At 38.3% G+C, this 26,774-nt stretch overlaps 1 protein-coding gene across 3 annotated transcripts in view; it reads right to left on the bottom strand.

Annotated features, from left to right (window-relative positions):
• LOC124612647 (transcriptional protein SWT1) overlaps positions 1-26,774 on the bottom strand; it is a 284,350-nt gene that overhangs the window by 46,703 nt on the left and 210,873 nt on the right. For all 3 annotated transcript variants that reach the window (XM_047140954.1, XM_047140952.1, XM_047140953.1), the window contains one exon: positions 281-432. In XM_047140954.1, the coding sequence (XP_046996910.1) occupies positions 281-432 (152 nt within the window). The remainder of the gene's footprint in view (positions 1-280; positions 433-26,774) is intronic.

Below are 26,774 nucleotides of genomic sequence, written 5' to 3'. Positions count from 1 at the left end.
GCCTGTCTGCAGCTCAATATGTCATTTTTATGGTGAGTGGCGACTTATAAATCTAAGCACATGTATACCCATAAACAAGTAAAATAAATAAGAAGAGTATGTATTGCTATTGGACTGGTTAGTGCTGGACTGTGTCTAGGCAGATGTTCAGATTTTCTCAATTTTTGCAGTGTCTTAAGAATTAAAATGTCTTCAACAAATAAATTTATAAAAGGACAATGCTTAGATTATTACATACTACGTATATTCAGAAGTCATTATAAGTGATATCTGAACTTACCAAAGCTCCACTAGAGCAATGCATATCTTTCTAATGTTTTCAACAACAACTAGGTGTTTGGACACGACCCAATCAGGGGATGGTTCACTGAACGTCACAGAATTTTTCAGCTCTGAACGTGAAAATGGATTCTCACAATCACTGATTAAATTCTGAAAGAGACCAATGAACTATTATGTCACACTGATGACAGACATTATAAATTATGGTACCAAAATTTAATAACATACAGCATCTGATAGGTTGGAATTGATTCCAACTTAGAAGTGATGAGAGAATTACATATGTCACAGTAGAACACCAATTAAGGTACTACATTCTGTAAATATTCTATTAAGTAGAAATGCTTTTTTCTTTTATAATATTCCTATAGTATTAATAGCTAAACACATGTTTTGCTATGAAATTTAGAGAAGCATTTGTGCATATCACTGCTCCAGTGGCAAGTGTATGTGGTCTTCACCTGCAGCTTACATCTTTATAGTATTACGTGGTTTGGGTGGAGACATTTTTCAAAATATTGATGAGAGAAATACCTGCTGTAGCAATATTAGCAAATTTATCATGCACTGAGAGTAAGAAAGGGGATACATATTTGTGTAGAGACATACGTGAGCATCAGATCCATAAATTATACAACTGTTGTTCTTACGTGTTGCATCATGGTAACAAGGTTTCCATACACTTTCTTAAGGTCAATACAGGATTGAAAAGTGGTGTATAGAATACAAATAATGGAAGGATCATTCATCATATAGTGACATGTTGAGCAGTTGACATGCAAGACTGAAATTATTGTTCAGCTTGGAAACAATGTCTTTCCTCAGAGTTGACAGGCAAATAAAACATACACATACACAAACAAGACAACATTATCCCAGCTGGTGATATTTTCTGTGCACTGTAGTCCAGTCAGGTTTAGGCATCTTACAAAACTTGTAACCAATGCTCTTTACCGTATTACATGGTGACTCTAAACTAATGCATTACCTTGTGAAATAGAGCTTTAACTTGTATCCTACTGCTAGTATGGAGTTTCAGTGGCTTCAAAGGTCTCAGCAACACCTCAGGCGTGTTTACACGAAGTATAAGCCTATAGTGCATGGAGGGAGAGCGAGGAGGGTCGGTAGTGGTAAGAACCGTCCAATCACATAATCACCGCATAGGCTTCTCATTAATGTGGTAACATCTGGATACATTATTGTTATCAGTTTCTCCAGTGAGGACACTGACTGATATTTCAAATCTCAGACATCCTCTCATATTGTGGCAATTTTAGGGAAAATAACTGAGGGCCACAGAGAAGACCTACTGAGGCACACATTTATTTCATCAGCCACATTCCTTTCCACATCTCCTTTAAAGTTGTGTGAAAATGTTCTGTTAATAACACTGTGACGCTACACTTGTAAACGATAATGCCAACATTGATGTTATAACACGATCATGTGAAATTACTGAAAGATTCTTAATTTTCTACACAGGTGCTCTTGCTTGAAAGTTATATCAAGACTGAAATGCTCTGAGGACTCTAGTAAGGCCTGCTGGTAATCAGAAGTGAAATTTTTGTGCATTTATGAACAACTTTTGCAGCTACTCAGTATCATATAGGGTCACTTTGTGGTATATTTTTCTGAGTCACTTTAAGTTGGTTCTTCTGTGCTCTGTCTGTGTATCTAGCACTACAAATTTTGCTTTCTCTTTTGAGATTGTACTAGTGTATCACCATGAGATACCTTGCCAGAAGACTCAACAGAACATATGGGATCTGAGCCAGACAAAACAATCAAGTCCGCCAGTCAGTCTCTTTGTCCATTATATATAATGTCCCCTGAGATACCTGGTGTCTACATAGGTCATATACGTCTGTGGACTTCCATGAGTCATGGAATTTCAGAAGGACTGTCTCAAAGATGAGTTACTCCATCATTGTTAAACAAAGTGAATAAATTATGTTAGCAACAATAAAGGAGAATCTTTTGATATGTAATATTACAAAATGCTACTGATAATTTTAGCCATTTGAGCTTATTCTCATAGTGAGTACAGTAACTCTCATAATAAGAAACGTTTGATAATAAAAGAGTAACAAATTATGCTCAACAATTAATGAAGTTGAAGATTTAATGCATATTATCATGGTACATGCTTCTCTAAGCCACATATGTCTTCTACTTTGTGGTTCTCTATTTCTATGCTCCATCTTCCAGATTGAAATTCTATCCCTCCACCAATTGGAGCAGCATTTAAATTTTAAATATTATTCAGAAAACTACTGAATCCCACACTACCAAAGAAGACTACTGCAACTAGACCCCCCCCCCCCCCCCCCCCCACACACACACACACACATACACACTGTAACTTTGCACAGCACCTGGACACTGTATGGCAGACCTACTTCTCCTGCAATTTTCTAACCTAGGGGAAAAACCAACCCCACGGTCAGATACTGAGGACCACACAATGCTGACTGACTGCTGTGTAATCCACTGCCATGAGGCATAATTTGGATGCAGCATGAAGTGGCATTGCGTCAGCACACGGCTCTACCACCCATTATTGGCTTCCTAGACCTTGGAGCTGCTGTTTCTCATTAAGTAGCTACTGAATTGGCATCACAAGGTTAAGTGGACTCTGATGCAGTCCTACCATAAAGGAAAAAAACACCAGCAGTACCAGGAATTAAACCTGGATCCTCCACATGGCTGTCAGACACACCGACCACTCAGCTGCAATGGGTGACATAGCTGTTAACCTAGCCTCCAAAACCCCTAAACTGCATAAATGTCAGAAGTATCCACAGACTTATTCTTCTGTCTTGAAACCAAGTCAATTAGGACTAATTAGCAATCCACTCTCCTTCCACATCAGATATAACCACAGAGTTCACCTTTGGTTTGGAAGCCAAATCATTTAGGACTAATCAGCAAACTGCTCCCCTCCATTTACTACCTCCAGTGGAATCACTTATTTTATGCCTATTTTACTAATCAAAACACACTCAAAAGCCAAAACTAAACCTTTGCTGACCCAGTTCATACATTCACCCAATTACTCTGCCATTCCCATCCATCCTTTCCTTAGCAACCTTCGAAGAATTCCTCAGTTACAATATTGCTTCATAGCTCGTTTCAATTACACCAACCCAAAAAACTGGAAGAACAAACATTCATAGTATCAAAACAGATTCTGCCCTAACAATCTACCCTTACACACAAGGCTCCACCAAAATTGTGATGAACCACAATCATGCCAAGGCAAGGGCAGGTACACGATAGTTAGTATAAGGGGAGGGACTAGATCTGGAGGTATGAAGTATTTTTAATATTTTGGAAGACAAATGTCGACTTGTAAGTAGCCATAAAAAAAATCCAGTTATGACCCACTTAAAAATACCCTGTAATACTGACTTTTAAATCATTTTTTTTAAAAGAAAAAACACCTGACTACACATTTTTTCCTATGTTGAAGAGCTTGGGTGATTCGGGGGGAGAGGGGGGGGGGGAGAGCACCCCATCCCCCTCTCCCCCACCCATAGGCATGGGCACATACCTGTCACAAGGTGCATACACTGCTTTGTTTGTGACACTTCTGTTTACTAATATTCCTGTATATCTATTTACTTCTTGAAGTGCATGTTAGCGGGATTTTAAAACTTTCTAGCTTACAAGTACATAACTGTTTCTATTTGGAAGAGTGTTTTGTAATATGCAGTTTAGCAGGTGTGAAGGTAGTCTGCAAAAAGCTGAATTTAAAGGTATCATAGGAATATAGTAATATAAATGAATAAGAAAATAGAAAATAGCAATGCAGGTAAGCTACTATGAACAGCACCATGAATGCATTATTGTAGCCAATATTATGAAAAGGAAAGTTGCTACTCAGCATGTAATGGTGATGCTGAGTCGCAGATAGGCAAAACAAAAAGACTGTCACAAATCAAGATTTTGGCCAGTAAGGTCTTCATCAAAAATAGGACAAACACACACACACACACACACACACACACACACATGTGCAAATGTGCAAAAGCAACTCACACACACACACGACTGCAGTCATGTGTGTGTAAGTTGCATTTGCGCGCGTCTGTGTGTGTGTGTGTGTGTGTGTGTGTGTGTGTGTGATCTATTTTTGATGAAGGCCTTACTGGCCGAAAGCTTTATTTATGACAGTCTTTTTGTTGTGCCTATCTGCGACTCAGCATTTCCACTATATAGTGAGTAGCTACTTTCCTTTTCATAAATTTGTTACATTGCATCCTAGATTTTCCATTGTTTGACTATCGTAGCCAAGATAGACATGAAGCCCACACCCACCACAGTAAAGATTATATGTTAACAAGCTCCACAGATGGTGAAGAAAGACTGAAGAAATGTATTATGGGACAAAATAAATTATTCAGGTAGTTATGGGAGATGGTAATTTAATTGTGATGTGGGACTGGAATTAACCAGTATGAAGAGGAAGAGAAGGAAAAATAGTAGATGAATATTCAATGGGGGTTGAAAGGAGGTTGTATATGTGGAAGAGATCTGGAGAGTAGCTACTTTCCTTTTCATAAATTTGTTACATTCGATCCTGGATTTTCCATTTACATATACACAACAAGAAGGTTTCAGACTGGTTATGTAACAGGAAGACAGAGATTTTGGAACCAGATTTTGAATTGTAAGACATATCCAGAGGCAGATGTGGACCCTGATCACAATTTTTTGGTTATGTACTGTAGATTAAATCTGAATAAATTGCGAAAAGATAGGAAGTTAAGGAGATGGGACCTGGATAAGTTGAAAGAGAGAGAGAGGGGTTGTTGACAGCTCCAGAGGGAACAATAGGCCACTACAGACTTGCACATGGGTAGCTTTGAGAGGCAGCAGAGGATTGAATAGGTAAAAAGACAAGGCCTGGTAGAAGCTCTTGATAACACGAGGGATATTGAATTTAACTGATGAAAGGAGAAAATATAAAAATGCAGCATATGAAGCGCATGAAAGGGAATACAAACTTCTAAAAAATGAGATTGATAGGAAGTGCAATATTTCCACACAGGGATGGCTAGAGGACAAATGTAAGGATATAAAAGAATATATCACTAGGGGGAAAGATAGATACCACCTACAGGAAAATTTAGAGAGGCTTTCGGAGAAAAGAGAAGCAGCTGTAAGAATATCAAGAGCTCTGTTGAAAAACCAGTCCTAAGCAAAGAAAGGAAATCTGAAAGGGGGAAGAGTATACAGAGGGTCTATACAAAGGAGATGAACTTGAAGGCAATATTATGGAACTGGAAGAGGAAACAGATAGAGATGAGATATACGATACTGCAAGAAGAATTTTACAGACAGCGAAATACCTAAGTCAAAACATGGCCTTGGGAGTAGACGGCATTCCATCAGAACTACTGACAGCCTTAGAAGAGCCGGCCATGACAAAATTCTTCCATCTGGTGTGCATGATGTATGAGACAGGCAAAACACCCTCAAACTTCAAAAAGGACATACTAATTCCAACCCCAAAGAAACTGGGTGTTGACATGTGTGAATATTGCCAAACTATCAGTTTAATAAGTCATGACTGCAAAATACTAACATGAATTTTTTTACAGGAGAATGAAAAACTGGTAGAAGCCAACTGTTGGGAAGATCAGTTTGGATTCAAGGTGAGACAATACTGACCGCACAACTTATCTTACAAACTAGGTTAACGAAAAGCAAACCTACATTAATAGCATTTGTAGACTTAGTGAAAGCTTTCGCCAATGCTGACTGGAGTACTCTCCTTGAAATTCTGAATGTAGCAGGAGTAAAGTACAGGAAGCAAAAGGCTATTTACAGCTTGTACAGAAACCAGGTGACAGTTATGAAGAATCGGGGGGGCATGAGAGGGAAGCAGTGGTTGAGAAGGGAGTGAGACAGGGCTGTAGGCTACTCCCAATGTTATTTAATGTGTAAATTGTTCAAAGAGAAGAAGTAGAAACTTTGAGGTTTGGTGATAACACTGTATTTCTGTCAGAGACGATAAATGACTTGGATGAGCAGTTGAGCAGAATGAAGTATGTTGTAAGGAGTTCATAAGATGAACATCAATAAAAGCAAAACAAAGATAATGGAATGTAGTCAAAATAAATCAGATGATGCTGAGAGCATCAGATTAGGAAATGAGACATTTGAAGTAGTAGATGAGTTTTGTTATTTCGGCTGCATAATAACTGTCAATGGCCAAAGTAGAGAGGATATAAATGTAAGCTGGCAATGGCAAGAAAAGTGTTTCTGAAGAAGAGAGATTTGTTAACACAGATTATAGATTTAAGTGTTAGGAAGTGTTTTCCGAAAGCATTTGTGTGGGATGTAGCCATGTATGGAAGCAGAACACTGACGATAAATAGTTGAGACAAAAACAGGACAGGGGCTTTTGAAATTTGGTACTACTCAAGAGTGCTGAAGATTAGATGGGTAGATCACATAACTAATGAGGGGATACTGAATGTAAATGGGAAGAAAAGAAATTTGTGGCGCAATCTTACTAGAAGAAAGGATCAGTTGGTACGGCACATTCTGAGACACCAAGGAATCAAGTTTGTAGTAAAAATATTTCTGTTACTGGTCAGTCAGATATATGTATAGTGTTTAATAGCCACTTTCTGAGCATTGCTAGTGAATTAAATAAAAACTTAGTTTCTACAGGGAATCATATAACTCTTTCTAAGAGTGATGTCTGAAGTACTACTCTGTAATACTGACAAGGGGGAGACTGAGTCAATAATTAAATCACTAAGACTAAGGACTCTCATGGATGCGATGGAGTGCTTGACAGAATATTAAAGTACTATGCTGCATATGTTAGCCCTGTACTTAGCCATAATTGTAATTTTTCCTTTAAAATGGTCTGTTTACTCAACAATTACTCAGTAGTAAAGCCACTTTATAAAAATGGAGAAAGGGATAATATAGACAATTTTAGACCTATTTCCATGCCATCAGTGTTTGCTAAAGTTATTGAAAAGGCTGTGTATGTAAGGATAATAGATTGTTACATTTCATTTAATTTGCTATCAAATGTGCAGTTCAATTTTAGAAGTGGTTTAACAACTGAAAATGCTATATTCTCTTTTCTCTGTGAGGTTCTGGATGGATTAAACAAAAGGTTTCAAATGCTAGGCATCTTTTTTGTGTTAACGAAGGTATTTGATTGTGTTAATCACAAAATATTGCTCCAGAAGTTGGACCATTATGGAATATGGGGAGTAGCTCACAATTTGTTCATTTCTAACTTTAACAACAGACAGTAAAAGGTCATTATCCACAGTGATGAAAAAGCTATGATGTGGGGTGTGAGTGGGGCATGGTGAAATGGGGGTAGCCCAGGGAGGCTTCTCCTGTTCTTTATTTATATAAATGATGTGCCCTCTAATATTAGAGGTGATTCTAAAATATTTCTGTTTGCTAATGACACTAGCTTGGTAGTAAAGGATGTTGTGTGCAACACTGGTACTGTTTCAAACAGTGCAGTTCATGGTCTAAGTTCATGGCTTGTAGAAAATAAACTAACGCTAAAACACAGTAAGACTCAGTTTTTACAGTTTTTAGCACGCAATTCAACAAAACCCGAATTTTTATTTCACAAAATGGGCATGTGGTTAGTGAAACTGAACAGTTCAAATTTCTAAGTTTTCAGATAGATAGTAAACAGTCGTGGAAAGCCCACATTCAGGATCTCGTTCAAAGATTTAATGCTGCCAATTTTACTATTCGAACAGTATCTGAAGTAAGTGATAGTTTGGCATGAAAAGTAGTCTACTTTGCTTATTTTCATTCACTTATGACATATAGTATTATATTTTGGGGTAACTCTTCCCATTCTCAAAGGACATTTTTGGCTCAGAAACAGGTGGTTCAGGCAATAAGTGGTGTAAGTTTGCAAACCTCTTGTTGACCCCCATTCACTAGTTTGACAGTGGCCTCTCAATATATGTATTCTTTACTGCTGTTCTTTGTTAACAATATCAGCTTATTTCCAAGAATTAGCAGCTTTCATTCAGTTAATATCAGGCAGAAATCCAAAACTTCATTTGGATCACACTTCCTTGACTCTTGTGCAGAAAGGTGTAAAGTATACTACTGTATCCATTTTCAGTAAGCCATCACAAGGATTCAAAAATCTTAGGAGTAATCCACACACTTTCAAATTGAAACTGAAGAGTTTCCTCATGCGTCACTCCTTCTATCCTACTGAGGAGTTCCTTGAAAAATTAAGCTGATTCCTGTGTTATATAGTTGATTGCATTTACATAAACTTATGGCTTATCTTTTTTGGGTTCGAAAACATTTTATTTTATGTCATTACATTTTATTTTATCTGTTATTACTTTTATGTTGTAATTTAATGCACTGACACATTCCACCACCTTGGAGATTTGCTCCTCAATTTGGTCCTATGGAACTGGACATGTAAAATAAAATAAATCACCAATATAGAACTGGAGGGAAGTGTGTGTGTATGGGTGGGTGGGTGGGGGTGTAATCGTAGAGGGAGACCAAGAGAAGAATGCAATAAGCAGATTCAGAACGATATAGGTTGCAGCAATTATTTGGATATGGAGATGCTTGCACAGGGTAGAATAGCAGAGAGTGCTGCATCAAACCAGTCTTTGGACAGAAGACAATATTAATTGAAAGTAATGGAGTATCAAACTGGTAGAGTTACATTTGAGGTATGATACTGTGTGCAGGTGCAGGGAAAGCTTAGACAGTGAAAGTTGCACTTGCAGTGTTCAGTACTAAAGAAGTAAAGTAATTAACAGAATGCAAGAGAATTGGGACATTCGTAACCCCAATTACTTTTTCATTTGTCCCACCGCAAGTCTTGATATCACTATACAGAGTGATATGACTGTGGACAAAGTAGGAACTGTGCTACACTTTGCAATGAAGTGATTATAACAAATCATTTGTTCATTTATTAGTTACACGTTCGATGCATGACAGCCATGATAAACGTTATGGACTATGAACATAGAACAAATCTGGACTATCTGGGTTAAACAAATAATAATATAAAAAGTAATAATCGGTGAAGTAATTACTATATTTATTGACAGTATGTTTCTGCATGTGTGGTACCTCCCCAAAAAGCTTTTTTTATACACCTAATACACCTCAATACGCACACCTTTAGTGCTGTGGCAGACATCCAATTTACATTCCACTTCTCTTGAAGTGTTTTGCAGCACTGCACACTAACATTTGCGATAGCTGCACAAATGTGATGGCAGAGATCAGGTAGATCATGAACTGATATCTGGTACACTTGACTCTTGATAAACCCCCAAAGAAAAAAAAATCAAGTGGCGTAATGTACCTCTCCCAATCCAGCGATCTGGGAACTCATGGTTCCAATAAATGCCTCACAAATAGGCATGGTGCGACACTTTGTTGAAAGATCATGTCATAAGAAAGTTGTGGCGCAAGATACTGCTCCAAAATGTCTATATACATTTTCACATTAACTGTATGCTCCACAAAGAAGAATGGGCCTAAGAGGTGGAATCCAAAATTCTCAGGAATGGTGCTGCCATCTGGAAAGTAGGAGTAGTAGAGCTTTGCACCAATAGGTGGTGAGAGATGCATATCTGATGACTCAGTGTGCGGAGTGGCATTTGGCTGGGAGAATGTGTTGTGTGTCTACAGTGATTTCTCTAATATGCTGTGTTTGGTGTGTGGTGATTTTATGATGCATCTGTGGACCTTCGTCAGACCGCATCTGATGATCCAACCTTCTTGACGGACTTCTGCTCCACGAGAGAAAGTGTATAGAATGTCTGCTGTGGAGTCCACATGGCTACCGATGCCTGTTTATGTGAACAAAGCAGTTAAATACCTGTGTAAGAGGTACCAACTGCTAAAAGCAAACTCAGTAAACATTTTCAGTTACCATACTTGTGATAGCAAACTAATAATAAATATCTCAAATACATCTCAAGTTATTACATTTTATATCATTATATGTTTTGCCTGGGTAGCCCGTATTTAAAAAAGAATGAAAGAAAGGATGATGAATGAATGATGAAATGACATTTATGTCGTCAGAATTAAACTGTTCATTTGATACAAATCCTAAGAATTCTGAATGTGAAATGGTATACATGTAATTACAGTACAATTTAAGATAATTGTCAGAACCACAAATTAAATCATCTAGTCTGTTAACCATTTGCACTTACAGTGACACGGAAGCAGAACAGCAGCATCCTCATCACAAACTACTTAATTTGCTTTACTCATCCCTGAACCTATCACCTAATGCCATCTCTTTTTCACTCTCACCACCTTCTATCCATGTGTCTGTTAAATGCATCCCAAAATACATAAACCCAATCATCTCAGAGAACCAAAATGTGCCAGGTGTCTGAGTTTCCACAATCTTCTGCCCCAGTCACCAACACGTTTGGCCCACCCTTGACAGCAAACCTCACTACATTAAAGACATCAACCCCTTTCTCAGTTACTTCTTCACTGTTCATGCCATGCTGCCACCAGATTCCCTACATCTCTCTGCCATTGCCAGCCATTTCCTTATGCACATGCTCCAAGTTAATGGTTAAGTTACCACTGAGTACTATCTTTTACAACATCCTGCATATTTCAAGCCCTCCATCTAATTTCCTGTATAATAATATCATCATCACCATCATCATCATCATCATCACTATCATCATAACCAGCCAGTACCAAAGAAAGATCTCCTTCAGGCTCCACCATGCATCACAGTCTTCTTCCGCCACATGCACCCACATTGCCTTTTATGTTTTTCAGTTCCATATATCCACCTTCCATTAGGTCATAGCATTTCTTTTCTTATCTCTGTGAATTTAGTAAAGAACTTATTTGATCCATTCACCAGCTATTTAGCTGGCTATAAATTATGGCTCCCTCCATTTAATTTTGATTACCATTATAATTAAGTTTTCCACTCCTGCTGTTTTCTGATACATTTATTTGCTTTCTTGACCCTCCTAGTAATTGTGAATATGCATCTTTCCACTGTTCACTGAGCAACACTCGGTTATTGAATGAGTTAAAGCTGCTAACTAATGGTGACTGTAAACCTTCATGGAAGACAAATTGGAAGCCTTATTTTGAGAAACACCTTTTCAGTATACTGAAAACATCTGAGGCAATTTTTACTCTTCAGTGCAGTTCTTTGGCTGTCCAACTAGTCATCATCATCATCAACTGCCATAAGTACAAAAAATAGAAACAACTTTTATTACTTGCTTGTAAATATGAACTATTTGTTTCTTTGTTGTTGTGATTATACTTTATTATTGTTCATTCCAATTGATTTTCAGTTCTATTTTCAAATTTGTGCTAGTAATCTCTTCCAATTGAGAAACACAAAGAGTACAATATCATCACCGAATTCAGGTGGTTCAGATACGTTCAATTAATAAATATGCCTTCTTTTTTTTCCCTTCTGTTTAAGAACATGAAAAATTCTTCGAGGACTGCTGAGAATAGTTTAGTAGATGGGGCATCATTTTGCTTAACTTCCAGAATGTCATTATTTTCATGATTCATTACATGTTCATGTTCTAGCTTACGAACTTTACACATTTAAAGAGATCACGCTTGAATGCTCTTATCTCTGTTAGTAGCTAAGTTGTTTGATATCTTGTTGTTTTGTTGGTGGTCTTTACTTGGGCTACTGATATGATGCAGTTCTATGTAATAGATGGCCGCCGCCGAGTAAGTGACGCCAGAAACCATTTCCAGAAAGTTAAGTGATTTATACAGGAATATAATTTGGTTTAACGCCGACAACAAATTAATTACGTGCATTAGTGTATCGTTTAGTCTTGCCATTAAAGGTTTGACTTTTCTTTGTATATTTTTTCAGAAAACACGAAAAGATCGTAACTTCGCGAAGTCGCGCTTAGGCTTAAATTTTGTAAACGTGTTTGTTTCTTGTTTCACGGTAATTTAACTAGTTTATCGGTAACAAATAAGTAAACTACCGTAAATAGCATATAACTTCATTGTTTTAATACAGGTTTCAGAAAAACAGCGTAACTTTATATCAGAAACTTGCCTACATACATTTGTTTATAGGCCTAATTCTCGTAACGTTTTTGGAGAATCAAAGTTAAAGTATCTCATTTAATTGTCATTTTTTTTTCATTCCATCGAGTGAAATATATAATAAATAGCATATACCTTCATTGTTTTAATACAGATCTCAGAAAAACAGCGGAATTTTAAATCAGAAACTTGCTTATATACATTTGTGAATAGGCTTAATTCTTGTAACGTCTTTTTTGATTTTCGGTAATTTAATTGATTTATTCTAGCTAAAGTATTATTTTTGCCATGAGTGAGAAGTGCCTGACTTGCCGTAGAATTGTTAGTTCCGGGGTTTGGTGTGATGGATGTAGTAGTGTTATTCACTGGAGGGACTGCAGTGGCGTGGGTGTTGGGAAAGTGGATCAGGCTCATCAGTGGTTATGTAGGATTTGCAGCAGAGATAGGAAGATAGTGGAACAGGAGGGGAAAATTGCTGCCCTTCAGGCTGAGCTAGATCAGGCTAGGGAAGATCTGGACAGGTTAAGGAGGGAGAAGGGCAAAGAGAGGTGGGAAGTGGCAACAGGTAGCAGAAGGAACAGGCCTAGAACTAAGTCTGACAGTTTTGTGGTGAATGTCAAAAATAAGTTTGACCTGTTGCTTCAGTTAGAAACTGATGAGCCTCAAGCAGAGGTAGGTGTAGACAGGACACAACAAACTTTCAATAGGAAATTGAAAAAGAATGTAGAAAAGTCATCAAAAAGGAAGAAAGTTTTGTTGTTAGGCAGTTCTCATGCCAGAGGTGTAGGCCAACTTCTGCAGGAGGAATTAGGACCAGAATACCAGGTCACAAATTTTTTCAAACCAAGTGCTAGTCTTGATCAGGTGACAGAGGATTTAGGTTCACTCTGTAAAGGATTTACCAGGGAAGACACCGTGGTTATTGTGGGAGGGCCAGGGAACAGCATCGACAGAGATCCTGGGTACAGTATAGAGTGTGACCTGGTAAAGATTGCGTCGGCATCGAGACACACCAATGTTGAATTTGTACCTGTCCTGAGACGCCATGACCGGCCTCATTTGGACTCTTCTGTTGGGAGAGTTAATTTGGAGTTGGAACGGCTGCTTGGGTCGGGTGCGGGGGCTCATATTGGTGTGGTTCCTGTTGATTATCTCAGTAGGTGGGACTATACCAGGCATGGCCTACATCTCAACAGGAAAGGGAAGGGGAAACTGGCTGGGGTAATAGCAGGAAATTTAAGGGGGGGAGGCACTGCCATGAATGGTAAAATACCAGTGGTTACAGGTGTTGGAGCAGCACCTTTTTTAGGATAGGTAAGACAGAAAGATGTCAAGTTCTACGAGAGGTCAGGATTGAAACAAATCTTCAGTTTAGGAAAGAAATTAAACAGCACAATTCTAGCACATTTGATCACCAATCACAGCTATCAATTATAAATTCTCACCAATCACCAGAAATTTTATCTCCACCAAGTTGTATCTCAGTCCTAGGTAATTGCATTGATGAATTAAAGTCACCCAACCCAGTTGACATAATCTGCCTCTCTGAACACCATGTGACCACTGGTATAGGAACTAGGCCTAAGCACAATGAGAAACTCAGACAGGAGAGTACTGCAAATGTTAGAATAAGGAAAGGTTCTCATAAAAGTATAATTAAAAATAATGTAAGTATATTTCATCAAAATATTAGGAGTTTAAAGAATAAAGTAGATGAGCTTCTGGTTTGTTTAGAAGATTTAGAAGCTGAGAATGAAATAGATATACTATGCCTGTCTGAGCATCACATTGTTACTGATATGGATAAGGTAAATGTAAGTGGATATAAGCTCTCTGCACATGTAATGAGAGAAAATATGGAGAAAGGAGGAGCTGCCATATATGTCAAAAGTTATCATTGTGCAAAAAGTATAGAAACAAAAAAGTTTTGTGTAGAGAAACGTATAGAAGCATGTGCCTGTGAGCTTAAATTAAATAAAGGCACATTTATAATTGTAACTGTATATAGGTCCCCATCAGGAAATTTTCATCTATTTCTGAAAAATTTGGACTCCTTGTTGTGCTATCTGTCAGACGGGGAAGCAAATTATTATTTGTGGGGACTTCAATGTAGATTCTCTGAAAGAGGGCAATAGGAAAAATGACCTTGAAATATTACTCGGTTCTTTCAATTTGACACCCATTATTGATTTTCCTACTCGGGTGGTAAAGGATAGCAGCTCACTGATAGATAACTTCTTTATAGACCAAGATAAGTTTAACCAGATAAATGCTCAGCCTGTTGAGAATGGTCTTTCTGATCATGGTGCTCAGCTAGTTACAATATATGACATAACTCCATTCAGCAATACTAAACAGTCCTCCAAAGTAGTACGTTCAATCAACGATTTAACAATTGCAAATTTCAGGGAAAGCCTACAGCAGTTAGACTGGGATGAGGTGTACCGTGAACCTGATGCCAATTTAAAATATAATTTATTTCATGACATTTTTGTAAATGCATTTGAAAACTGCTTCCCCAAGAAAATAGTTAAATATACTCGTAAGAAACCTTGTAACAAACCATGGCTTACTAAGGGTATAAAAATATCTTGTAACCGGAAAAGGGAAATGTATCTGACAGCAAGAAAGAGTAGTGACCCAGAAACTATCAAAAATTATAAAAACTACTGTGTTATATTAAGAAAAGTTATTAAAAAATCCATGAGTATGTGTATCATGTCTGAAATCAGCAACTCTGATAATAAAATTAAAACAATTTGGAATACTATTAAAAGAGAAACAGGTCAACCAAGAGCAGAGGAAGACAGTATTATGATCAAATTGAATGAAAACTTTACGAACAAAAAGTCAGAAGTTGAAAATATTTTTAATAATCATTTTCTAAATGTTGTGGATATAGTAGGATCCAGGTGTTCATTAGAAGATGCTAGGCTGTTAATGGAAGAGGCCATACCTATGCAATTTGATACAATTGAAATCTCACCCACTTCTCCCTCTGAAATTAGGAAAATAATAAACTTGCTTAAAAGCAAAAACTCACATGGAATTGACAGCATTTCCAGCAAAATACTAAAAGCTTGTTCTCAACAGATAAGTAAGATTCTCAGCCACCTGTGTAATAGCTCTCTAGAACAGGGCATTTTCCATGATAGACTGAAATATGCTATTGGTATACCTTTGCATAAAAAGGGGGATAGATCTGATGTCAACAATTACCGTCCAATCTCCCTTCTAACAGCTTTATCCAAAATTTTTGAGAAAGTAATGTATTCAAGAGTAGCTTCACATATCTGTAAAAATGAAGTACTAACAAATTGTCAGTTTGGTTTCCAGAAAGGTTTTTCAACAGAAAATGCCATATATGCTTTCACCAGTCAAATTTTGAATGATCTGAATAACTGAACACCACCCATTGGGATTTTTTGTGATCTCTCAAAGGCTTTTGATTGTGTAAATCATGAAATTCTGCTAGACAAGCTCAAGTATTGTGGCATGAGTGGGACAGTGCACAAATGGTTTAATTCGTACCTAACTGGAAGAGTGCAGAAAGTTGAAATAAGTAGTTCTCGTAACATGCAAAGATCAGCACATTCCTCAGACTGGGGAACTATCAAGAATGGGGTTCCACAAGGGTCAGTCTTGGGTCCTTTGTTGTTCTTATTATATATTAATGACTTGCCATTCTATATTCATGAAGAGGCAAAGTTAGTTCTCTTTGCTGATGATACAAGTATAGTAATCACACCTGACAAACAAGAATTAACTGATGAAATTGTCAATACTGTCTTTCAGAAAATTACTAAGTGGTTCCTTGTAAACAGACTCTCACTGAATTTTGATAAGACACAGTACATACAGTTCCGTACAGGGAATGGTATGACGCCATTAATAAATATAGACCTTAATCAGAAGCATATAGCTAAGGTAGAATATTCCAAATTTTTAGGTGTGTCCATTGATGAGAGATTAAATTGGAAGAAACACATTGATGATCTGCTGAAACGTTTGAGTTCAGCTACTTATGCAATAAGGGTCATTGCATATTTTGGTGATAAACATCTTAGTAAATTAGCTTACTACGCCTATTTTCACTCATTGCTTTCATATGGCATCATATTTTGGGGGAATTCATCACTGAGGAATAAAGTATTTATTGCACAAAAGCATGTAATCAGAATAATAGCTGGAGTCCACCCAAGATCATCCTGCAGACATTTATTTAACGATCTAGGGATATTCACAGTAGCTTCTCAGTATGTATACTCTCTTATGAAATTTGTTATTAACAACCTAACCCAATTCAAAAGTAATAGCAGTGTGCATAACTACAATACTAGGAGAAAGGATGATCTTCACTATTCAAGATTAAATCTAACTTTGGCACAGAAAGGGGTGAATTATACTGGCACTAAAGTCTTTGGTCACTTACCAAATAGTATCAAAAGTCTGACAGATAACCAACAAGTATTTAAGAAGAAATTAAAAGAATTTCTGAATGACAACTCCTTCTACTCCATAGAGGAATTTTTAGATATAAATTAAGAAAAAAAAAAATTTAAAAAATAAAAAATAATTTAAAAAATAAAAATAAAAAATAAAGAAAAACAAAAAACACAAAAAATAAAGTTGTTATATTAACTTAAGTATGTTGTTAAATTAACCTAATTATGTCATGTACTGGAAAATTCGACTCGTTCCACATCATTACGAAATATCGTATTCATGATCCATGGAACTAGTATTAATCTAATCTAATCTAATCTGTATCCTGCGCAAATCTCTTCAGTCCTCTATAACTACTACTGCAATGTACATCCACTTGTAACTGCTTACTGTAGCCAAGATTTGGTCCTAAAAACTAGTGACAGGCTATGTGCTCTTACCTATATCTACAAACCATGCATCAATTAGCTACAGATTAGTGATTACCTATGCTACTGTCTACTGTTAATCTGCATATCCTCATCATACTTATTTAATGCATAAAGGACATTAAATATAACAACAGTAAAAAAACAGCCTATGCACATGAGCAGCATCCTACTATATGTAATCCAATGATGGTACATAAAATTTTCCCTTTGAATATAGTTTGCAGTCACGAGTTAGTGGTTAATGGTGGGAAGGAAACTTAATGAAATCTGCAGTTACTCAGGCAAGCATTGAGGCAAACATGTACCTTGTTGCCTATTAAAAATAATATATATACTGCATTGTGTTTCTTTGTTAAAAGCTTTGTGCAGCAAGACTAAATCTTTGACACATATCACAATGAGCTGAAATTGTTCCTTTTTCAAAGTGAACAATTTTGTGACACAAATTTTATTCACCACACTACACTCCACTTCACTAACACATTAACTATTATTTGGTGCTTTATGATGTATCTTATCAATCTGTCCCTGCTTTGAGTCAAGTTGTGCTACAAATTTCTAAACTACCCATCTAATCTTCTGTACTGTTATCCTCTACATTTTACTTCCATACAAGGATACAATTGAGATAAATACTATCAGAAAGGACTTCCTAACATTTACATTTACATTATATATACAAAATATCTTTATTCAGAAGTACATTTCTTGCTATTTCCTATCTGCATTTTACATTACAGTCAGTTTGCCATCCAAATAGCAAAACCAATCAACTAGTTTTAGTGTCTCATTTACTAACCTAATTTCCTCAATGTTGCCTGATCTAATTCAACTATACAGTTTGTTATCCTTGCTTTACTTTTGCTGATGTCCATCTTGAAACCTCATTTTAAGACACTAGCCATTTCATCCAACTGCTCCTCTATGTTCTTTGCTGTCTCTGAGAGAATTGCAATGTCATCATCATTTTATTTCTTCTACCTGAACTTAAATCCCTTTCCAAATTTCTTCTTCGTTTCCTTTACTGCTTGCTAAAATGCACAGACTGAATGGCATCGGTGATAGGCTTCAACCTGTCACACTCCTCTATCACTGCCTTTCTTTCATATCCACCAATTCCTAGAACTGCGGTCTGCTTTTTGTACAATTTGTATGTATTTTTCACCTCCTCTACGTAACCCCTGACAACTTCAGAATTTTGAGGAGATTTTTCCAGTTAGTATTGTCAACCACTTTTTCTAAACTTATAGACACTATAACTGTGGGTTTTTCATTCTTTCTTCTATCTTCTAAGATAAATCATACAGTCAGTACTGCCCACATGTACCTATATTTCTCCAGAACTCAAACTGATCCTCCTTTAGTGTGACCTCTACCAGTTGTTCCACTTCTCTGTAAACCGCATGCGTTAGCATTCTGTAACCAGCACTTATTAAACTGACGGTTTAGTAATACACTGTAGTGCCTCGAGAATTTTGGTGTAAGTTCTAGAGACACTCAGCTTTCCTCGGTCTCGAACACCCGATATTTTAAGTACGAGAATGACAAAGTGGAGACGTGTCTACCTCGCCGCTGGTTTTTTGTGTGCGCAGGATGGATGTGTATTGCGAAAATACTGCAATGGTGATGGTCGATCAGCATGCACAAGTGTTTGCAGTGCACGCTATGGAAGCTGTATGTCCAGTACAAGGAGCAAGCATGCTCTATTCTTTGATGGTGTAACAACTGTATTGTTGTGAACAAATGAATTATATACTGAACTAAAGACACTTACATTCAACTTTCTGGTGTTGGACTTGCGAGAAGCAAGAACTGGTTTTATAGGGGTTATTAAACCAAACATATTGTAATTGTATCTGTTAGTATCTAATGGTCCAAGACGGGGTTGACTCACGAGAGTTGAACACTTGTGTGAAACTTGTGAAGTAGTTTTATTGTGGAGATGAAAATATAACAGGGTTGAACAAAAGTATCCTGAGAGTACAGAATCATTTCAAGAGTAGAAAAGAAGGTTATTTTGAAATTCCCTTAACCAGCTATAGTATTTGGAGAAGCAGAGTTTGTGAAGATCGATGCAGCCGTCTGACCCGAGAAGAAAATCGGCTGCACGCAATATGTGAGTCAACTGCGAGAGACGTGTGAGTCTTGCACCCTAGTACCACACTGTCTCCTGTTGTCCAAAAACCGTTAGAACACCTTTCAACACGTGCTGTGGTATCAGGATTACTACGGGCTTCTAGGAGTCTGGTGGTATTTTATCTGTCCTCCAATCATGTGTACTAGGTGGAACAGTTTTTTTGTGGTGAGTTCTCCTGAGGATTTTAATAATTCTGAGGAAATGTAATCTATTCCAGTTGTCATGTTTCAAAGTAGGTCCATCAGTGATCTATCAAATTCTTTTCGCAGAATCATGTCCATCTCTTCCCTTTCATATTCCTCTTCTCTTCTTATAATAACTTTTTCATTCATTTATATAGTCCTTCTACATATTACTTTGACATTTCACCCTTCTTTTCTATGGATGATACTGGCTTGGTATCTGCGGTCTTCCTTTTCATACAGATGCTTCTCTTTTATCCAAAGTGTCTTTATTTTTCTATACTTGCATCTACATTTTCTATTGTGATACATACATCTACAGCTTTGGATTTCCCATTCAATGCTTTGCCTTTTTGCACTCTCCATCATCTCATTTTTTAGACATTTGTATTTCTTTTGCTTGCGTCTTTGCTGAGTTTTAATATTTTACCCTTCCGCCAACTAAATTAAATATCGTGGGTTATCAAAGGATGTCTACTAGGCCTTGTCTTTTTGCCTATTTTTTTCCTCAGGTTCCTTTGCTACTTCTTTTGAAGTTAACCTTTCCTCTGTCCATTTCTTTCACCTGTTCCAGACAGTCATTGCCTCAAGCACCTTTTGTAGCTCACAACAACCTCTGGTTGTTTTACCTTATACAAGTCCAGTTTTCTTAATTTCTGGCCTCCCTGCAATTTGCATTTCATATGCAACAAATAACAGTGAGAATCTGCATCTGTCCCTGTAAACGTTTTTCAGGCAACAAACCAGTTCTATAAGTGTCCTCCATGGATACAACCTTCTTTTGCAGCTCTGGAACCAAGTGTTTGGAATAATTAAACCATACTGTGTGCAAAATTTTACCACGCTACTTTCATTCCTTCCTTTAATTTCACACTCTCCCACTATTTTTCTCCTTTTCCTTTTTCTACTAACTCCAGTCCCCCATCACAATTTATTTTTCACCTCACTTAATGCACTAAACAATTCTTTTATCTCAACAAACATTTTTTTCAGTTTTATGAAAAGGACAGATTGCTACTCACCATACAGAGGAGATGCTGAGTCGCACACAGGCACAACAAAAAGACTGCTACAAGTGAGCTTTCGGCCAAAAGGCCATCTTCTAAAGTAATGTGTGTTTGTTGTCTACTTTAGAGGAAGAAAGCTCACGTCTTGCAGTATTTTTGTTGTGCCAGTCCGATACTCGACATCCTTTCATAATCTTGCCATGTTGTTTTCAATCTGTTTACCATTTATGAGTGAGGAAGTGGGTGCCTTAGATGGCTAGCAACAGTGGCAAGGAGAGGGAGGGACTTCCTCTCCTCCTCCACACAGTCCAAAGGTCAAGCCCAGAACATGACTACTCTTGTTCATGCAGCTGACGTAGGTTTATGAAATTGCATAACATAAAATTTTGATTCACTTATAATTACATATTTTGTTAGTAGAATTGTGTTAAAGTAAGGAGTACAGGATCTGAGCATCATCAGATAACTAGTTTCCCTGAAAAATGATGTTACATGGATTTTTGCATCCAGCAGGGTTTCAACATGCAGAGTTAAAATCTGGATAATATGGGTAATTGACATAAAAATATTATATATAAATGTACTGCAAAGTTACCTTCCACAATTTTTGAGATTTCAAAGGCAATGTAAATTTTGAAATACAAGTAACAAAAACATAACAGATTATCCCTGATTTAGGCATCAACTACCATAGATACACACAGATAAAAAAAAAGTTTTGCATCACCTCAGTTCCAGAGTTCTGGAACCTGTACAGAAAATTGGAATAGAGATCAACATAATCGTCATTTCTGCCCTTTTTATTGCTCATGAAAACCACACACTTTCATGTTGTACCATGATACAGAAAGACATTCAGAGGTGGTGGTCCAGATTGCTGTATGCACCAGTACCTCTAATACCCAGTAGCACATCCTCTTGCATTGATGCATGCCTGTATTCGTTGTGGCATACTATCCACAAGTTCATCAGGGCACTGTTGGTCTAGATTGTTCCTCTCCTCAACAGCGGCATAGATCCCTCAGAGTGGTTGATGGGTCACGTCATTCATAAACAGCCCTTTTCAATCTATCCCAAACACGTTCAATAGGGTTCATGTCTGGAGAACATGCTGGCCACTCTAGTCGTCTCCTGAACTAAGTCATTCACTATATGTGCATGATGGGGGTGCGAATTATCGTCCATAAAGCCCAATGCTTCACCAATAAGCTGCTGAAATGGTTGCACTGTCAGGATGGCATTCACGTATCATACAGCCATTACAGCACCTTTCATGACCACCACCAGCGTATGTTGGCCCCACATAATGCCACCCTAAAACAGCAGGAACCCCTCACTTTGCTGCACTTGCTGGACAGTGTGTCTAAGGCATTCAGCCTGAGCGGGTTGCCTCCAAACACGTCTCTGACGATTGTCTGGTTGAAAGCACATGCGACACTCATTGGAGAACGTGATGCCACTCCTGAGCGGTCCATTCGGCATGTTGTTGGGCCCATCTATACTGCGCTGCATGGTGTCATGGTTGCAAAGATGGACCTTGCCATGGATGTCAGGAGTGAAGTTGAGCATCATGGAGCCTACTGTGTACAGTTTGAGTCGTGACACGACATCCTGTGGCTGCACGAAAAGCATTATTCAACACGGTGGCGTTGCTGTCAGGGTTTCTCTGAGCCATAATCTGTAGGTAGCAGTCATCCACTGCAGTAGTAGCCACTGGGCAGCCTGAGCAAGGCATGTCATCAACAGTTCCTGTCTCTCTGTATCTCCTCAATGTCCGAACAACATCGCTTTGGTTCACTCTGAGACGCCTGGACACTTCCCTTCCTGGCACAAAGTAACAATGTGGACGCAATCAAACTGCGGCATTGACCATCTAGGTATGGTTGAACTACAGACAACACAAGCTATGTACCTCCTTCTTGGTGGAATGACTGGAACTGATTGGCTGTCGGACCCCCTTCGTCTAACAGGTACTGCTCATGCGTGGTTGCTTACATCTTTGGGCGGGTTTAGTGACATCTCTGAACAGTCAAAGGGACTGTGTCTGTGATCAATATCCACAGTCAACGTCTATCTTCACGAGTTCTGGGAACTGGGGCGTTGCAAAACTTTTTTTGGTCTGTGTAGTTTGCAGTGCCAACCTTCTGTCTACAGAATGATTCTAATGCAACAAGTTACGAAAAAACTGATGCAATTCATGACCAAATGGACAGTGCAGAGAATAAAAATCACACACAGTTAATTTAAAAAAAAATAACAATGCATTTACTAAGATAAAAAAATGTAATTGAGATGAAATGTTCTTTATAAATGGATCTACAGTTGGAAAAATTAGGGTGTCAATGCAGTCTCAATTGGTAAAGTTATTTGTAATTTAGTAAGCCAATAGGACCCTTTTAGGGTACTGAGAGAGGTGCATTGGCAATTTAGAAATGCTCATTCTCTTTTATGATTGGCGTCGAGGTTACATAAGCAAACCCAGAGCTGCCTCAAGGGTACATTCATTCATTGAGTTTTGTCAAAAGAAAGAGACTATTTTACCTCTGGAATTCTTTATTCAGGATGAGACTATCACCATTAAACAACACAGTAGAACTGCTCCTACTCGGGAAATTTAAGGGTTGTAGTTCTCCTTGCCATCACCTACCCTGCATTACCAATAAAGTGGGGCCATGTTGGCTAATACTACACTGGCAGAGCAATAAATCATCAGACTCTTGACTTTACAACTGCTGAAACACCTGCTGTCCCTCTTCATTACCCATATGTTAGTCTTACTGAAGTAATGTTTTCCCCCCTCTACTGTGGCACCTAGTTTTGTGTTGTGTGGGAGACCTCTCTACTCTAAAAGTGTGTATTCTTTGATTCTTTGTTTTGTTTCTACTTTGACACAGTGTGTTGTTATTGTGTGTCCATGTTGTTATTAAAAGCATATCATTCTTCGAAGTGCAACAAAATGTCATGTTTATTTCTTACAAATATGTGCAACAATATATGCTTAATATTAAACAGGAAAAATATTAAAATGGAAAATTTATTTGGCCACTAATTTTGCAATACTTTTGGAAGCATCTTCTATTTAATATTATAATAACATTTTAACAAAAAATTCAGTTAATATTAAATGTATCCTTAGTTCACCACAGTACATAATGGACCCAAATGCGAATGCTGTGAGAACTATAGTAATCATTCACTGGACTATTTTTTTCTTTTAATAAAGGTATTTTTTAGACAGCAAGATTTGTAGATTATGGCCAATATGACACTTAACGAGGAAAACGAGAGTAGTCCTACAAATATTTGTGATCTGTCAAGAAACTATCATAAAGAAACATTTTCAACATCGTTTAAAGGCTTGTCATTATTAAACTGTATACGATACATGCCAATGTCCATCATTAGCAGAAAGAGATGAAACAGTCAATGCATTTTGACACTGTAAATGGAACAATGCATGGGCAGTTCATGTTGTCTGAATAGCACTTGAGGAGGAACCTGCTATTCATGTATGAAAAAAAAAAAAAAAATTATATCTGGGAAACTCTTTTATCAATGTTTAGACAATCTTCATTGCAATTATTACATAAGCTATTCAACTTTTTCTTTGAAATTAAAAAAAAAAAAAGGATGACGTCACATCTGTAACAAAACACACGACACTATCTGAAAACATTTTTGATGTCTTATGCAATACAAAGCTTCTTATTGAGAATTTGTGTCCTTTTTACAGTTTACTAGCTACACACAGAAACTCAGGCAGGTAGCACGTTCTACACAAAATCAAAATAGGATGAGAAACAGCGCAGACTGAAGAAATTCACAACAGAGTGTAAGAAGAAAAAGAAGAAAGGAACTTGCTCATGTCTATATTGCAAGACAGTTGAACATATTATTGCAAACTTCTGAAAATGTATGGCTGCATAAAAAATAAAGGAGTCAGCTATCAATAATAGTTTTAGTTCCAATTTAAAAGTAAATGCCAAATAAAACATATTTTTCAGCACTAGCTTGCTAGTTCATATTAATTCTGATAGTGCTGATTCTTGGGTTTCTGATTCTGGCAGGACACACCACATTTCACCAAATGAACAGCATTCTGCTACTTTTGAAAAGTTTCTGATTCCATTGCGTATCTACATCTACATGGGACTGGCGGTGTTAATATTGAAATCAAACAACGGAAATCCAGGATGGAATGTAATAATATTATGAAAAGGAAAGTTGCCACTCATCATACAGCAGACATGTCGAGTCGCAGATCGGCACAACAATAAGACTGTCACAAATAAAGCTTTTGGCCAATGAGGCCTTCATCAAAAATAATCTATACACACACACACGCACACACGCACACACGCACACACACACACACACACACACACACACAGTTACACATGTGACTGCAGTCTCAGGCAACTGAAACCACACTGTGAGCAGCACCACCAGTGCATGATGGGAGTGGTGACTGGGTGGGGTAAGGAGGAGGCTGGGGCAGGGAGGGGGAGAGAGAGAGTATGATAGGAGTGGTGGACAGTGTAGTGCTGCAGGTTAAACAGAGGGCGGGGGAGAGGTGGGGAGAGGGGAGAGACCGCTCATCACTGCAGATGCGACAACCAGGATGCCCCATTGTGGCTGGTTACTGTGCCCCCACTGAGAGAATTTCTGCTCTCATAGACCAACACCTTCAACCTATTACCTGTAACCTACTCTCCTATATAAAAGATACCAACAATTTCCTCCACCAAATCTCTGCCCAAGACCTTACCACTACTGAACACTACCTTTCCCAATGCCTGACGGATCTCAAATCAACAACCTCCTTCCTAGTCACCACGGCCAACAATATTCTCACCCACAAATACTTCCCTTTTCAAGGCATTACATACAAACAAATCCAGGGTATGGCTATGGGCATCTTCAAGACACCATACTATGCCATGGGTCATCTAGAGGAATCCTTCCTGAACACCCAGAATCCTAAATCCCTAACCTGGTTTGGATTCACTGACGACATCTTTGTGGTCTGGACTGAGGGTGAGGACACACTATCCACATTACTCCAGAACCTCAACAACTTCTTCCCCATTTGCTTCATCTGGTCCAACTCAACCCAGCAAGCCACCTCAAAGATGGCTACATCAGTACCTCTGTCCATATGAAACCTACTAACCACCAGCAATACCTCCACTTCGACAGCTGCCACCTGTTTCATACCAAGAAGTCCCTTCCATACAGTCTAGGCACCCATGGTCATCGCATCTGCAGTGATGAGCGGTCCCTCTCGAAATACGCTAAGGGTCTCACTGAAGCCTCCACAGACCCTAATTATCCTTCCAACCTTGTACAAAAACAAATCTCCCATGCCTTATCTTTCCAGCCTCCCACCACCTCCCAAAGTCACACTGTCCGGCCACAGAGGAGTATTCCCCTTGTAACCCACCCAGGACTGGAGCAACTGAATTACTTTCACTGCCAGGGTTTCAACTACCTCTCATCATGCCCTGAAATGAGAAAGGTCCTGCCCACTATCCTTCCCACCCCTCCTACAGTTGTATTCACTGCCCTCCGAATCTACACAATACACTCGTCCCATACATCCTCCCACCACCACCTACTCCAGTCTGGTCACAAACATCACCTATCCCATCAAAGGCAGGGCTACCTGTGAAACCAGTCATGTAATCTACAAGCTAAGCTGCAACCCATATGCTGCATTCTACTGGGCATGACAATCAACAAGATGACTATCTGCACAAATGGCCACTGACAAACTGTGGCCAAGAAACAAGTGGACCACCCTGTTGCTGAGAATGCTGTCAAACATGACATACTTCACTTCAATGACTGCTTCACAGCCTGTGACACAAGGAATCTTTCCACCAACACCAGCTTTTCTGAATTGCGCAGGTGGGAACTTTCCCCGCAATACATCCTATGTTCTTGTAACCCTCCTGGTCTCAACCTTCATTAGTCATTGTCCTCATCCATCCAGCCCCTTCCTGTTCCCATTCCAGCACTACACAGCTGTCATTCCACCATCACACCCAGTCTTTTTACTTCTCTCCTTTTCCATTACCCCCCCCCCCCCTCCCCTCTCCCCAGCCTTCCATCTAACCTGCAGCACTACACTGTCCGCCACGCCTACCATACTATCTCTCCCCCTCCCCACGCCAGCCTCCTCCTTACCCCCATCCACTTGCCACTCCCA

Source organism: Schistocerca americana, chromosome 4 (assembly GCF_021461395.2).
Source record: "Schistocerca americana isolate TAMUIC-IGC-003095 chromosome 4, iqSchAmer2.1, whole genome shotgun sequence".
In the NCBI taxonomy this organism is placed as follows: domain Eukaryota; kingdom Metazoa; phylum Arthropoda; class Insecta; order Orthoptera; family Acrididae; genus Schistocerca; species Schistocerca americana.
The sequence above is the reverse complement of the archived record's forward strand: the minus strand, read 5'-3'. Positions and strand labels throughout refer to the sequence as shown.